The sequence below is a fragment of the Macaca nemestrina genome, chromosome 20 (assembly GCF_043159975.1).
Source record: "Macaca nemestrina isolate mMacNem1 chromosome 20, mMacNem.hap1, whole genome shotgun sequence".
Taxonomy (NCBI): Eukaryota; Metazoa; Chordata; class Mammalia; order Primates; family Cercopithecidae; genus Macaca; species Macaca nemestrina.
Window position 1 is genome coordinate 5,055,398 of NC_092144.1, and position 15,965 is coordinate 5,071,362.

A 15,965-nucleotide genomic window follows, 5' to 3' on the forward strand; every position below is an offset into this window, starting at 1 on the left:
CTCAGGAAGAACAGCAGCCAAGGTGGGGGCTGGCGGGGCTGGCACGGGCCAGCCTCGTTAAGCTGCCAGTCCTTGGCACCACTCTGCTTTCGTGGAGGCGGCTGGAGAAGGGCCCAGGCCTGGCTGTTGGGGTACTGAGGAAGCCGGGATGAAGCTGAGACCCTTTTGCAGAGGGGGCAGGCCCTGAGTGATGGCAGGAAGTTCTATGTTCACTTATTAAGCATCTACTGGATGCCAAACCAGGCTACTCAGGCAGGGCGTTTGCTGTGCTGTTCTAGCTGCCAGGATCACATTTCCTGTTCATAGCATTATCTACTGCTCATTCTGATCTCATTCTAGAAGACACCACCTCCAGGAAGCCTTCTAGATTCTCTAGAATAAGCCAGGTGCCTCCCTTTGGGTTGGCACAGTGCCTGAGTTTTCCCCATCACAGTTTGATCACTCAATATCTACTTTTAGAGATGGGGTCTTGCTCTGTGGCCCACTGCTGGAGTGTAACGGCATGATCAGAGCTCACAGTAGCCTGTAGCTTACTGTAGCTCAGGCGATGCTCCTGCTTCAGCCTCCCAAGTAGCTGTGATCACCTAATATTATAACTGGGCTGTGGACAGGTCACTTAAGCCATCAACAAATGCAGATAGAGCACTTTGTAGGTGGCAGGCACTATGCTTATCACTGTTCATGCTCAGCGAACCCCGTGGTGCAGGTGCTGATGCTACCTCCTTTTTACAGAAGGGGCAACTGAGGCTCAGAGTGGTTGAATGGTGGAGTGAAGCCACATGGCCTGGAGTCTGGTACACAGAAGGGCCCGGGAAAAGCTGATTTCCATCCCCAGGGACAGTGAGCTCACTCACCACTGAAGGAGGCCTAAGCTGGAGGTGTGGGGATTCATTCATTCAAAAAATATGTATTGGGCAGTCATTGAAGGCCAGGTTACTCAAGTGTGTCTGAGTGACAGGTGGTGCTGGACACTTCCAACATCTGTTCTCTCATCCTCCATAGTAATAGAAGCCCTGGTTTTCAGCTGAAGAATTGGTCATTCAGAATAAAGACTACGTTTCCCAGTAAGCTTTCTGCCAGACATGGCCATGTGACTAATTCTGGCCAATGCAGTGTGAGCAGAAGTGGTGCCTGGGATTTCCAAGAAGTGTCCTTAAAGGGGCAGGGTCAGCTCTTTTTCACTCTTACCTCCTCATTGCCTGGGAGGTAGATGTGATGGCTGGAGCTCAAGCAGCTGCCTTGTCCCACAAGGAGGAGGCCACTTACTGAGGATATGGTGGATGGAAGGTGTCTGGGCTGCAGACACCACAACATCTTCATGCCATCCCAGGACTGACTACTCACATTTCACATTCAGGAGCAAATCAACCCTGTATGCTTACACCGCTGCAGTTCGGTCTTGCATACCACAGCCAACCCGAGCCTGACCACTACATTTGTCCCTCTCTGCTTCTGTTTTTCCACCCTCGCCTCCTCTCATGCCTGCTGGACTGAAAAACCTGCTTCTGCTTGGTGGCACTGGCCTGCAAGGGCCGTCCACAGTGGCCAAGGCAGTGGTCTCTGGATAGTGTGGCCTCTGTTTGTGGCAGTAGACAGAGCAGGGGCAGGAGTGCCACCAGGGGCCGGGCACAGTGGCTCATGAATGTAACCCCAGCACTTTGGGAGGCTGAGACGGGCAGATCACTTGAGGTTAAGAGTTTGAAACAAGCTTGGACAACATAGCAAAACCCCATCTCTAGGAAGATACAAAAATTAAGGCTGGACGCAGTGGCTCAAACCGGTAATCCCAGCACTTTGTGAGGCCGAGGTGGGCGGATCACGAGGTCAAGAGATTTGAGACCATCCTGGCTAACATGGTGAAACCGCGTCTCTACTAAAAATACAAAAAAAATTAGTCAGGCGTGGCGGTGGGCGCCTGTAGTCCCAGCTACTCGGGAGGCTGAGGCAGGAGAATAGCGTGAACCTGGGAGGCGGAGCTTGCAGTGAGCCGAGATCGCGCCACTACACTCCAGCCTGGGCAACAGAGCGAGACTTCATCTCAAAAAAGAAAAAAAAGATTCAAAAATTAGCTGGGGATGGCAGCATGTGCTCATGGCCTCAACTGATCTGCCTGCCTCGGGCTCCCACAGTGCTAGGATTACGGACATGAGCCACCGTGCCCGGCCTTTTCTCCTTTTCTTAGAAGGAAAAGAGCTGCATAGATGTTATTTCCAAATAAGGTCCATTGACAGGGGTTGGTCAGAACCAGGGGTTAGGGGTTCCACATCTCTTCTTGGGGCCACAATTCCACCCACTGCATGGCATAAGAGATTTGTGTGGGAGGTGAGCTCAGGAAGCTCTTGGAGAGAAGTGGGTGGGGAAGGGAGGGGGACAGTAGCGGGCTCATTGACAAGACAGTACTGGGTTCATTGAATTCTGGGGCTCATTCAACTGGGGACCTCTAGGAGACACGGTAGAACATACTTCGATTTGTCCCATAAGAGGGAGGAGGGAGTGGGGGCATTTATCTACCACTTCCCATCTGTCACTGGCTGAGGGCTGCTCTGGGAGGTATTAGGCCAACACAGAAAACCTAAAGACTAAGTAGTCAGCCTGACAAAGTGAAGTTGAGGAGCAAGAATTCTGTTCCAGGCAGAGGGAAAGGGAACGGCATTTGCAAAATTCTAGAGGGGAGCAAAGCAAGATGCCTCTGGGGCATTGCAAATCATCCAGGCTTCAGAGATTGGCAGGGGCCCAACCACAGGGGTGCATGCAGGCCACAGAGAAGAGTGTGGCCTTTACCTGGAGGGCAATGGGGCGCCATGGGAGAGTTTAGAGCATGGGAAAGACTATTATGCCCATGTTACAGGTCTGGAAGCTGAGGCCCAGAGAGGCTAAGGAATTTAGCTGATGTCATACAGCTTTTTTTTTTTTTTATTTGAGACGGAGTCTTGCTCTGTCACCCAGGCTGGAGTGCAGTGGCCTGATCTCAGCTCACTGCAAGCTCCGCCTCCTGGGTTTACACCATTCTCCTGCCTCAGCCTCTCGAGTAGCTGGGACTATATATAGGCGCCCGCCACCATGCCCGGCTAGCTTTTTTTTTTTTTTGTATTTTTTAGTAGAGATGGGGTTTCACCATGTTAGCCAGGATGGTCTCGATCTCCTGACCTCATGATCCGCCCGTCTCGGCCTCCCAAAGTGCTGGGATTACAGGCTTGAGCCACCGTGCCCGACCGTCATACAGCTTATGAATGGCAGAGACAGAAATCCGACTTGAGTGGGCTGCAGACAGATTGAGGGTATGAAATTTGGGGGATGGGGACTGGGGAGAAGGTGAGGCCAATGCCCAGGACTGAAGCTCAGGCCGGGGGCACAGTTGGAGACCTCGCTGGAGAAGCAATGCTATAGGGAAGAGAATGAAGCTGGTGCAAGCCTGGAGGCCAACCTGGCGGTGAGGACTTGGGACCCCTGACCCCCACCAGCCCCACCCTGATCCCGGCACTTCACCCTCCCTCCAAATCAAGTCCAGCTGGGCTCTGAGGATATATGAACTCAGATCTGAGTCTGCACAAAAGAGCCAGCTACGGAGAGAAGGGGCTTTCTAGGCAGGAGGCCCAGCCCATGCAAAGGCCCTGGGGCAGGATCCTGCCTGGTGTATTGGAGGAACAGCAAGGAGACCCATGTGGCCGCAGCAGAGTGAGGGATGGTGAGAGGGGGTCAGGAATTTGGGTTTTAAGCACTGACCTCATTGTAGGGGGGCGTGGCTTGAACAAGTCTGGGTCCCTCTTGGAGTCTTAGACAAGGGTAACATTGCACCTTCTACAGTGTGTTGCTAGGAACCTCCAGAAGCTGATGCTGGTAGAGTCTTAGCACGGTGAGGGCTGAATCTGCACCGCTAGGGGCCAGCAGCCCTTTTGTGGCATCCCTGGGCCTCTTTGGGTCCAAAGATGCCCTGAGCCTTCAAGAAGTTTTCTCAAAGATTGCCCGGGCACCGGCAAATCACAGACCTAGGAATGATCCATTGGTTACAGGCCCAGGCAGCTGGCAGCTCCTGGGACAGAATGTACCAGGGCGATGTCACAGAAGCTGGGGGCATCTAGAACCCTGGGGACTCCTGATCTCCGTGTCATCTGCCAGAAAGGCCACCTGCGCCAGCACCTCCTGAGACCGGCCTTCAAAGACATGATGCATGCTGCGCTGCCGTCCGGAGCCCTTAATGCCTAGAGCCACCAGGGTCGCGGTGGCCGTGTCACTGCCTCTGAGCCACGCGGTCATTCCAACTCAACTGCCCTCGCATCCTGGCCACAGGCCCCCTGGGAGGCCCCGGAGATGCCCAAAGGCCCCCTGCCTGCCATCTCCAGTGGGACTTAGCAGCATACAGCCGGCGAAGCGGGTGACCATGGGGTGGCCACGGCCAGGCCAAGCCCTGGTAGCGGTCAAAGCCTTGCTGGTCTTGTCGGTGCTCCAGGTGCCCGCGCAGGCGGTAGTCCGGGCCATGCTGGAAGACAACTCGAGTTCGGTGGATTTTGCAGATCTGCCAGCGCTGTTCGGCGTCCCGCTGGCCCCCGAGGGCATACGGGGCTACCTGATGGAGGTCAAGCCAGCCAACGCGTGCCATCCCGTCGAGGCCCCGCGACTGGGCAACCGCTCTCTGGGCGCCATCGCACTGATTCGCCGCTACGACTGCACCTTCGACCTCAAGGTACTGAACGCCCAGCGCGCCGGCTTCGAGGCGGCCATCGTGCACAACGTCCACTCCGACGACCTCGTGAGCATGACCCACGTCTCCGAGGACCTGAGGGGCCAGATCGCCATCCCCTCGGTGTTCGTGGGCGAGGCCGCCTCGCAGGACCTTCGGGTCATCCTGGGCTGCGACAAGTCGGCCCACGTGCTGCTCCTGCCGGACGACCCGCCGTGCCGCGACCTGGACTGTCACCCCGTGCTGACCGTGTCCTGGGCGCTGGGCCGTACCCTGGCCCTGGTCGTATCCACCCTCTTTGTCCTGAACCGCCTGTGGCTCTGGGCCCAGGCCTGCTGCAGCCACAGACGGCCGGTGAAGACGTCTACCTGCCAGAAGGCGCAGGTCCGCACCTTCACGCGACGCAACGACCTGTGTGCCATCTGCCTGGACGAGTACGAGGAGGGCGACCAACTCAAGATCCTGCCCTGCTCCCACACCTACCACTGCAAGTGCATTGACCCCTGGTTCTCCCAAGCCCCCCGGCGCTCCTGCCCCGTGTGCAAACAGTCGGTGGCCGGCACGGAAGATAGCTTTGACTCCACCACCGACAGCTTCAGCGACGAGGACCCCTCCCTACCGGGCCACCGGCCCCCCATCTGGGCCATTCAAGCCCGGCTACGCTCCCGGAGGCTGGAGCTGCTGGGCCGCGCCAGCCCCCACTGCCACTGCAGCACCACGTCCCTGGAGGCAGAGGATACCACTGTCTCCCCAGCCCCTCCTGAGGCCCCTGGTCAGTAAAGATCTAGGGTAGGGAGGGGGGGCGATGAGGAATGTTTCTGGTCTGAAAAGAATAAAGTGGGTTTGAAAGCGGATTCTCACCCATCCCCCATCAAGCCTAAGGCCAGTGCCTGTTTCTGCGGGCGAGCGAGGGGAGGTGAGGGCTGGGGGCCCTTTTCGGGGCAGCTGTGACCGTGGTGCCGGAGTGGCTTTGAGACGGGGCGTCCGTGCTTTGGTTCCAGTCCCGGGCACATGGGCTGCTGGTCCTGGATGGCCTTATTCTTCATTCACACTTTTTCTTTTAAAATAAACGTTTTATTTTGGAACCAGTTTAGATTTCCAGAAAAGTTGCAAAGGTGCCACAGAGTTCTCCAACCCCTTTTACTCCGTTTCCTCTGATGTCTCATGGAATCCCAGGTGTGATGGGATGGGAGGCTGAGGTGGGAGGTTCGCTCAAGGTTACAGGTTTGAGACCAGGCTGGGCAACATAGCAAGACCCCACCTCTACAGAAAAAATTTTTTAGGCTGGGCGTAGTGGCTGACGCCTGTAATCCCAGCACTTTAAGAGGCCAAAGAGGGAGGATCATGCGGTCAGGAGATCAAGACCATCCTGGCCAACATGGTGAAACCATGTCTCTACTAAAAATACAAAAATGAGCTGGGCGTGGTGGTGCGCGCCTGTAGTCCCAGCTGCGTGCTACTCAGGAGGCTGAGGCAGGAGAATTGCTCGAACCCGGGAGGCGGAGGTTGCAGTGAGCCGAGATGGTGTCACTGCACTCCAGCCTAGTGACAGTGAGACTCTGTCTCAAAAAAGAAAAAAAAAATTTCATTAGCCAAGTGTGATGATGCATGCTTGTAGTTCCAGCTACTTGAGAGGCTGAGGTGGGAGGATTGCTGGAGCCTGGGAGGTGAGCTATGATCACACCACTGCACTTCAGCTTGGGCGACAGAGCAAGACCCTGCCTCAAAAAAAAAAAAAAAAAAAAAAAAAAAAATGCAAGGAGGCAAGGGGTTTTTCTGGGCAGTGAGGGGGCTGCTTGGCCATGCTCCAGTGAGAAATAGCTACTAGGTGAGGCCATGGGAGGAAAAGGGTCAAGGTCACCTTTGCGACATCCCCTGGAACAGCATGAATGTGAGAGTCACGTGCAAGATTCCAACACAAGCCCAGGAAACCTCCAGGGAGCGCCCACTCTGTGCCAGATGCTGTTCCAGGCACACAGTCACAGCAATGACCAAAAGAGAAAAATCCCTGCTCTCCCGGGACTGCTATTCCAAGGTGGTGGATAGATACAAAGTATATAATTAAATAAATGAGCAGGAAGATGTCAGCAGGAGATAAATCCTGGGGCTAAAACACAAGCAGGTTATGAGACGGAGAGAGCCTGAGGGGTGGTCAGGGAGGTTAGGGAGGAAACATGAGAACTGAGACTCAGGGCCGGGCACCGTGGCTCACGCTTGCCCTCCCAGCCCTTTGGGAGGCTGAGGTGAGCAAATCGCTTGGGTCTAGGAGTTCGAGACCAGCCTGGGCAACATAGTGAAACTCCATCTCTCAAAAAATACAAAAATTAGCAGGGTATGGTGGTGCACACCTGTAGTCCCAGCTACTCAGGAGGCTGAGATGGGAGGATCACTTGAGCCCAGGAGGCCAAGGCTGCAGTGAGCTATGATTGGACCACTGCACTCCAACCTGAGTGACAGAGTGAGACCCTGTCTCAAAAAAAAAAAAAAAAAAAAAAAACCAACTGGAAAGGGAGAAAGGAGTTGTTAGTGCAGGAAGGACATTCCAGACAGAGTGTACAGCCCGTGCAAAGGCCCTGTGGCAGGACTGCACCTGACATGTTAGAGGAACAGCCAGAGGCCCGTACAGCAGCAGCAGAGTGAGTCAGCAGGGAGAGGGAGGAGGGGAGGGTGGGGAGTGGATAGGGCAGATGGTACAGGCCCTGGTAGAGCTTAGTAAGAAATGGATTTTGGGCCAGGTGTGGTGGCTCACGCTTGTAATCCCAGCACTTTGGAAGTCTGAGGAGGGCGGATCACGAGGTCAGGAGATCGAGATTATCCTGGCCAACATGGTGAAACCCCGTCTCTATTAAAAATACAAAAAATTAGCCGAGTGTGGTGGCATGCACCTATAGCCCCAGCTACTCGGGAGGCTGAGGCAGGAGAATCGCTTGAACCTGGGAGGCGGAGGTTGCGGGAAGCTGAGATTGCGCCACTGCACTCCAGCCTGGGGACACAGAGACATTCTGTCTCAAAAAAAAAAAAAAGGAAAAGAAAAAGAAAAAGAAATGGATTTTGTTCTGGGGTGCTGACTAAAACCACTGGAGGGTCCGGGCTCAGTGGCTCACGCCTGTAATCCCAACACTTTGGGAGGCTGAGATGGATGGATCATCCGAGGTCAGGAGTTTGAGACCAGTCTGGTCAACATGGCGACACCCCATCTCTACTAAAAATACAAACCTTAGCTAGGCGTGGTAGTGCGTGCCTGTAATCCCAGCTACTTGGGAGGCTGGGGCAGAGAATCGCTTGAATCTGGGAGGCAGAAGTTATAGTGAGCCAAGATCATGCCACTGCACTCCAGCCTGGGTGACCGAGCGAGACTCTCTCTCAGTAAAAAAAAAGGAAAGAAAAGAAAAGAAGAGACACAGAGACAAAGTCACAGGGAAGACAGCCATGTGACAACGAAGGTAGAGATTGGAGTGATGCACCCACAAACTTGTTACCTCCTCTTTTTATGAAGACACCAGTCATATTGGATTAGGGTCCATCTTAATGACATCATCTTAACTTGATTACGTCTTCACAGATCCTATTTCCAAATACGGTCGCATTCCCAGATATCAGGGGTTAGGATTTCAACATATTTTTTGAGAGGATATAGTTCAACCCATAACATAGGGGTGAGAGAAAAGGAGGCCCAGCTTTGGGGACTTGCCAAACCTGGATTTGAAGCTGGCTTTGCTGTTTCTGGCTTTCTTTGAGATGATGGGCATGGCTATTTCCTTCTCTGAGCTCCACTCCATGGATATGGAAAATGGACATTCTAACAGCATGTACCTCATACTCTTGCTGGGAGATTTTAAAGAGGTACTTCATGCAAATACATCTTTTTTTTTTTTTTTTTTTTTTTTTTGAGACTGAGCCTCGTCACCCAGGCTGGAGTGCAGTGGCATGATCTTGGCTCACTGCAACCTCCACCTCTTGAGTTCAAGTGATTCTTCTGCCTCAGCCTCCCAAGTAGCTGGGATTATAGGCATGCACCACCATACCTGGTTAATTTTTGTGTTTTTAGTAGAGACGAGGTTTCACCACGTTGGCCAGGCTGGTCTCGAACTCCTGACCTCAAGTGATCCTCCCGCCATGGCCTCCAAAAATGCCAGGATTATAGGCGTGAGCCACTCAGCCCGGCCAGCAAATACAAAATTTAATGTGCTTCCTCCACCTCTTCGATTGCCACAGTGCTGGGTGCCACTTCCACACCTTTGCACAGGCAGTTTTCTCTGCCCAGAGTGCCCTCCACATGCCTCGCTCAGCCTAGCTCAACATTACTGTTCCTTCAGTCCCTTGCAGACATCTACAAAAAGGATCCCAAATACGAGAGTCAGGAGTCCTGGGTTTAGGCCGGGCACAGTGGCTCACACCTATAATCCTAGCACTTTGGGAAGCCACGGCAGGAAGATTGCTTGAGCCCAGGAGTTCAAGACCAGCCTGGGCAACACAGCGAGATCCCATCACTACAGATATATTTTAAAAAATTAGCCAGGCCTGGTAGTGCCTGACTGTAGTCCCAGCCACTTGGGAGGCTGAGGCAGGAGGATCACCTGAGCCCAGGAGGTCAAGGCTGCAGTGAGCTATGATCACACTACTGCATTCCAGCTTAGCTTGGGTGACACAGAGAGACTCTATCTCAAAAAAAAAAAACAAAAAAATAAAAAATAGAAAAGTCGTGGGTTCAAATTCCCAGTCCTGCTACTTACTTTGAAGCCCCTGAGAATGCCACTGCCCCCTCAAGAGTCTTGACTCGCTCCTCTGTAAATGAGGATAACAGTGCTAGCTACCTATGGCAGACACGTATTTGGCGCCAGCAGCACAGTGCAGCTATGGGAAACTAACTGTCTTCCATTCTGAGTACACGTGGCTGCAAGGAGTGGGGAGAAGAGACCTTCTTCCTGGTTCTGGGTAGTCACATGACCCAGCCCTAGCCAATGAGAGGATTGCACCCTCTAAGCCACAGTGATTGGTTCAGGATGGCACATGTGATCCAAGCTGGGCCAATAAGAGCCAGCCCTAGGGTTTGTCCAAGGAGGATCAAAAAGAAGGCTCTTCCGGAAGGGTGCTGGTTCATGTCTGTAATCCCAGCGCTTTGGGAGGCCGAGGTGGCCAGACCACTTCACATCAGGAGTCCAAGAGCAGCCTGGGTAACATGGTGAAACCCCCGTCTATACTAAAAATACAAAAATTAGCTGGGCGTGGTGGCGGACGCCTATAATCCCACTTACCTGGGAGGCTAAGGCAGGAGAATCACTTTAACCCAAGAGGTCGAGGTTGCAGTGAGCTGAGGTGCCCCCTCACTTACTTCGCCTCTGTATTAGTTCATTCTCATGCTACTATGAAGAAATACCTGAGACTGGGTAATTTATAAAGGAAAGAGGTTTAATTGATTCACAGTTCTGCCCAGCTGGGGAGGCCTCAGGAAACTTATAATCATGGTAGAAGGGGAAGCAAACATGTCCTTCTTCACATGGTGGTAGGAGAGAGAAGTGAAGAGTGAAGAGGGGGAAGCTCCTTAAACCATCAAATCTCATGAGAACTCACTCACTCTCACAAGAACAGCATGGGGGAAATGCCCCCATGATCTAATCACATGCTACGAGGTCCCTTGCCCAACATGTGGGGATTACAATTCAGATTACAATTCCAGATGAGATTTGGGTGGGGACACAGAGCCAGCCAGACCATATCACCCCCTCAGCATCTCAGCTTCCTCAGCTGTCAAATGACAGTGACCCAAGGCAGAGACACAAACGTTTTCTGCACACAGTTGCCCATGAGCCCTCCTATCACTATTTGAGATTGGTGGGTGTAATTTTCCCCATTTCTCCCAGGAGGAAGCTGGCATACAGAGAGGGGGCCACACCCCTGCCCAAGTGCCACAGCTAAGGAGAAGCTGCACCAGGCCTCAGCATCCACCCTTCCCCATGCCCGGCTCCCCAAACCTCCCGCCTCACTGGCTGTGTCCCAGCTTGGCCCCTGCCAGGCCAGATGTCCGGCCGCAAATTAAACAGATTTGCTGTCCGAGGTCAGACTGCTGCTTTTGTCTTTTCTCCCATCCTGCTCCAAGGTCTCAGGTTTTATGCCAGGATAGTTAAACTCTCAGAGACAGAAAACATTGCTGGGAAGGAAGATCTGTCTGTACAGGGTGATATGTCTTGGGTTGGCACATGCTACACTGCCTTGTCCAGCAGCCCACATTCTGCCTGGGGCTCCTGGTGACTAGGGGTGGGAAGAAGAGAGAGAAACCCATGGATGGAACACATTGGTGGGGGTCAGACATTATTGCACTGTACCTTTTCATGAGCAGGTAGAGAATTGTAGTCCAGAGAGACGTGGGTCCAGCCCATGCTCACCCAGTGTGTTGGGGCCAAAGACAAGATTCAAATTCATGTCACCTGACTCCGGTGGGCTGGCATTTTCCCTAAGTCTTGTCTGGGTAGCTCATGAGTCAACAAATAATTGGCAGCCAGGCATGGTGGCTCACTCCTGTAATCCCAGAACTTTGGGAGGCTGAGGCAAGAGGATTACTCGAGCCCAGAAGTTTGAGGCCAACCTGGGCAACATATGTAGACCCTGTCTCCACCAAAAATTAAAACAAAAAAAAATTAATCAGGTGTGGTGGCGCATGTCTGTAGTACCAGCTACTTGGGAGGCTGAGATGGGAGGGTCACTTGAGCCCAGGAGTTCGAGGCTGCAGTGAGCTGAGATTGTGCCACTGCACTCAAGTTTGAGCAACAGAGTGAGACCATATCTCAAAAACACCACCACCAAAAAGAAAAGAAAAACCCAAAAAACAAAAATAAAACCCAGACACACAGCCTTGGGGACCTGTCCTCACACACAGAGACCCCACCTCCACTCCCACTACTCCCACACTCTGCACTGGGTTTAGATTTTCTTCACTGAGGTGTTTTGCTGATCAGCTTTTAATTTTACTATAGTGAAATCGACCAATTTGTTTTCTTTTAGGATTCTTGCTCTCTGTGTCCAAGGAAACCTTTGCCTACCCTGAAGCCACAAAAATATTGTTTTTATTTTCCTCTAAAATTTTTGTAATTCAAGCTTTCATGTTTAGTCTATGATGCATCTTGAATTGATTTTTGTGTATGGTGTGAGGTAGGGGTTAGGGTTCTTTATTTCCCCACACCGGTAGCCAATTGTTCCAGAGGCTTTTGTTGAAAATACTTGCCTTTCGTCATTGGATCATCTGAAAGCAAATGACCATGTGTGTATATGTTGGTGGGGGGGCCTCTTTCTGGGTTCTCTATTTTGTTTCATGGATCTATTTGTCAATCCTTATGCCAATACCCTTGTCTTGTTTACTGTAGCTTTATTAGACATAGACTTTCTTCTTCTCCTTCTCCTTCTCCTTCTCCTTCTCCTTCTCCTTCTCCTTCTCCTTCTCCTCCTTCTCCTTCTCCTTCTCCTTCTCCTTCTCCTCCTTCTCCTTCTCCTTCTTCCTTCTCCTTCTCCTTCTCCTTCTCCTTCTCCTTCTCCTTCTCCTTCTCCTTCTTCTTCTTCTGATGGAGTATTGCTCTGTTGCCCAGGTTGGAGTGCAATGACACAATCATAGCTCACTGCAACCTTGACCTCCTGGGTTCAAGTGATCCTCCCACCTCAGCCTCCCAAGTAGCTGGGACTACAAGCATGTGCCACCACGACTGGCCAAATTATTTATTTCTTGTAGTGATGGGGTCTTGCTATGTTGCCCAGACTCGTCTCAAACCCCTGGCCTCAAGCAATCCTCCCACCTTGACCTCCCAAAGTGCTGGGATTGCAGGCATGAGCCACTATGCCCAGCCTGGATGTAGACTTCAAAGAGCAAGATCCATGTGGTGTCAGCTCCATATACAGACTTCCAGCAGGACCAAGGGAGCTGCTGGGAAATGGAAGCACTAGTGTTTTCTCCAGGGATTCATCCATGGATGAGCATTCCTCTAAAGTAGCATCTCATAGCATCTTTGCTCCTAGAACACACTTCATTCTTGGGATGACACCCAATCATACTTCCTGACCACCTGGGATTTGTTGATTGGTGTCATCTCATTTCATTTGTTTATTCATCACATATTTGCTAAGCACCTTGTATGTGCCAGAGTCTGTGCTGGGCACTGGGACACAGAAGTCACCACGACAAACCCAGCCCCCACCTTCACGAACTCTGTCCAGTGGAGGAGGCAAATATTGAACTATGTTTGAACAACTGAACAAGAATGTTTCAAATAGTGATGAGTCCCAGGAGAGAAATAAGAAGGAGATAAGATAAAGTGTGTGAGAGGCAGGATCAATCGAAGAATGCTAGAATTACTGGGTGAAAGTTGAGGGAGAAACAGGATATTTGCACAGTCTCAAGGTAACTCATGATATTTATTCACTGGAAAAGAATAAAGATAACTTTCTGGGGGGAAATCTGGCTGGTACCACCTTAGCCAACGGATCAAAATTAACGCCCCCAGCAACAAGACACATTGACACATGTGCCTCCTGATCTGATGTTCTGAGAGGACCACAGCACCATCTCAATGGGATCTGGGCAGAAATGCAGAATCTCCATCTAATCATGATTAGACACCAGAGAAGCCTGAATTGAGTGACCTTCTGTAGAACACCTGGCCAGTGCTCTTCAAAAGAGTCAAGGTTGATAGGGCATGGTGGCTTATGCCTGTAATCCCAGCACTTTGGGAGGCCAAGGCAGGAGGATTGCTTGAGACCAGGAGTTGGACACCAGCCTGGGCATCATAGTGAGACACTATCTCCACAAAAAATAAAAATGAAAATAAAATTAGCTGGGTGTGGCCCCGGCGTGGTGGCTCACCCCTGTAATCCCAGCACTTTGGGAGGCTGAGGCGGGTGGATCCTGAGGTCAGGAGGTCAAGACCATCCTGGCTAACATGGTGAAACCCCTTCTCTACTAAAAAAATACAAAACAATTAGCCAGGCATGGTGGTGGGCGCCTGTAGTCCCAGCTACTCAGGAGGTTGAGGCAGGAGAATGGCGTGAACCCAGGAGGCAGAGCTTGCAGTGAGCCAAGATTGCGCCACTGCACTCCAGCCCGAGTGACAGAGTGAGACTCTGTCTCAACAAACAAAACAAAACAAAACAAAACAAAACAAAATAAAATAAAATAAAATAAAATAAAATAAAATAAAATAAAATAAGCTGGGTGTGGTGGTGCATGCTTGTAGACTTAGCTACTCAGGAGGCTGAGGCCGGAGGATCACCTGAAGTCAGAAGTTGGAGGCTACAGTGAGCTATGATTACACCATTGCACTCCAGCCTGGGCAACAGAGCAAGACCCTATCTCTAACAAAAAGAGAGAAGGAATCAGTGGCCAGCAGACAGTGTGGCTGGGAAAGTCCTCTGTGAGTTGGAGGAATTTAAACTGAGACGTGGAGAGTCAGGAGACAGGATGGGAGAAGATCAGAGTTGCAGGGGGTGGGAACAACATGGACACTTGTCTCGTGGCAGGAGGGGTTGACGTGTCTGAGGAAGAGGAGAAGGGAGTGTGGCTGGTGCGGATGGCAGGAGTGAAGAGGTAGTGGGCCTTCTCAGCCACGATGAACCGTTTGCATTTTGTTGCCTGTGCAATGCAGAGCCTGTTGTATTTGAGTTCTCCCAAAGCAGCTCCCCAGACAAGGATTTCAGGACAAGTGGTGTATGTGGGAGATGATCCCAGGAAGCCCCAGGAGGGGTGTGGGAAGGTCCAAGAGGGAAGAGAAGCAGCAAACAGGGGTGCATTCGTGAGCCAGTGGCAGGTGGAGTTCAGTCCCACTGGGGACCTCGGGGAGCCTGTGTTGACTGTGAAACTCAGAATTGCCCCACCTGGCCAGGCGTGGTGGCTCACACCTGTAATTCCAGCACTTTGGGAGGCCAGGGCAGGCAGATCCCTTGAGGTCAGGAGTTCGACACCAGCCTGGCCAACAAGGTGAACCTCCATCTCTACTAAAAATACAAAAATTAGCCGGGAGTGGTGGCGGGTGCCTATAATCACAGCTAGTCGGGAGGCTGAAGCAGGAGAATCGCTTGAACCTGGGAGGCAGAGGTTGCAGTGAGCTGAGATAGCACCATTGCACTCTAGCCTGGGTGACAGAGTGAGACTCCATCTCAAAAAAAAAATGCCCCCCCCCCAGGGGGGGATGAGGGATTTATGCAAAAGCCAATGCACCCATCAGTTGGGGATTGCTGAGAGAAGGACTGTGAATTCTGCAATACTTCCGGCCCACCGTGGGCAATGTCAGAGCAGGCTTGGACAGACAGACAGAGCTGGAATCCCAGCCTGCACTTCCAGGAAACAGGGAGGACCCCAGGGATCTGAGCAGGAGGCCAATGGCATCAGGTCTAGAGTCCACAGAGCTTCACTGAAAAATACGGGAGCTGCCAGCTACATGTGAATATTTAAAGTCATTCAAATGAAATAAAATTTAAAATTCAGGTCCTCACTCACACTGGCCAGATTACAAGCACTCTCTAGCTGCATGGGGGTGGCTGTGTTGGCTGGCATGGGTCTAGAACATTCCATGCATCCCAGAAAGTCCTAATAAACAGCCCTGTGCTAGACAATGTTGATCAAGAGAGTGATACAATCCTATTTTGACTCTAAGAAGATCTCTCTCTTAAGAGAAAACAGCTAGCTGGGGGTGAGGGTAGAAGTTGGGAACCCAGGGAAGTGTCTGGGGCAGGTATCCAGGCTGGAGGTGATAAAAGCTCAGACCAGTGCAGTAGCAGTAAGGATGGGGCAAAGCCATTTGGAAGAAGCATCAACAGAAAGTCCTGCCCATTCAGACGTGAGAGGTAAGGGGAGAGGAGAAAGAGGAGGGGACACCTGGACTCTGATGTGAGTGACAGGTAGAGATGGTCACCCAAGAGGAGAAGCCAATTCGGGGCAGACACTGAGCTGCTTCTGGGCCCTGCTGGGTCTGAGGGGTCAGAGGGAACTCCAGGAGGACATGCAGTTGGCAACTGGACTCTGATGGCGGAGATCTGGGCAGGCATGAGAATCTGGGCCCACGGGGCATTTTGGCCACAGGCCCAGCTGGCAACCGCTGGGCTGTGATGTAACTTGTCAGGCGGAAGCCGAGCCCCGTCCCCAGGCTCAGAGGCACAGCTTGCCTAAATGCTAACAAGTTTTGCCTCCAAATGGTGGCGGGGTGTGCGTGTGTGTATGTGTGTGTTTAATTCTGGAATGAATTTAATTCTAATTCCGCCGACTTTGGGGATGGGAAACAGCTGTCTTAATGAGTTAACAGTGGGTTTAAAA

The 15,965-nt window shown here is 51.9% G+C and overlaps 1 protein-coding gene across 1 annotated transcript; it reads left to right on the top strand.

The window, feature by feature from the left end:
* Positions 1 to 4,088: 4,088 nt before the first annotated feature.
* Positions 4,089 to 5,553, top strand: LOC105485013 (zinc and ring finger 4). Its single transcript, XM_011747170.3, has one exon. The coding sequence runs from the start codon at positions 4,169 to 4,171 to the stop codon at positions 5,456 to 5,458; it is 1,290 nt and encodes a 429-aa protein (XP_011745472.2). The 5' UTR covers positions 4,089 to 4,168; the 3' UTR covers positions 5,459 to 5,553.
* The last annotated feature ends 10,412 nt before the right edge of the window (positions 5,554 to 15,965 follow it).

Bases quoted from the DNA above. Each gene is read 5' to 3' on its own strand.
- LOC105485013 (XM_011747170.3), top strand. From the start codon at position 4,169: ATGCTGCGCTGCCGTCCGGAGCCCTTAATGCCTAGAGCCACCAGGGTC.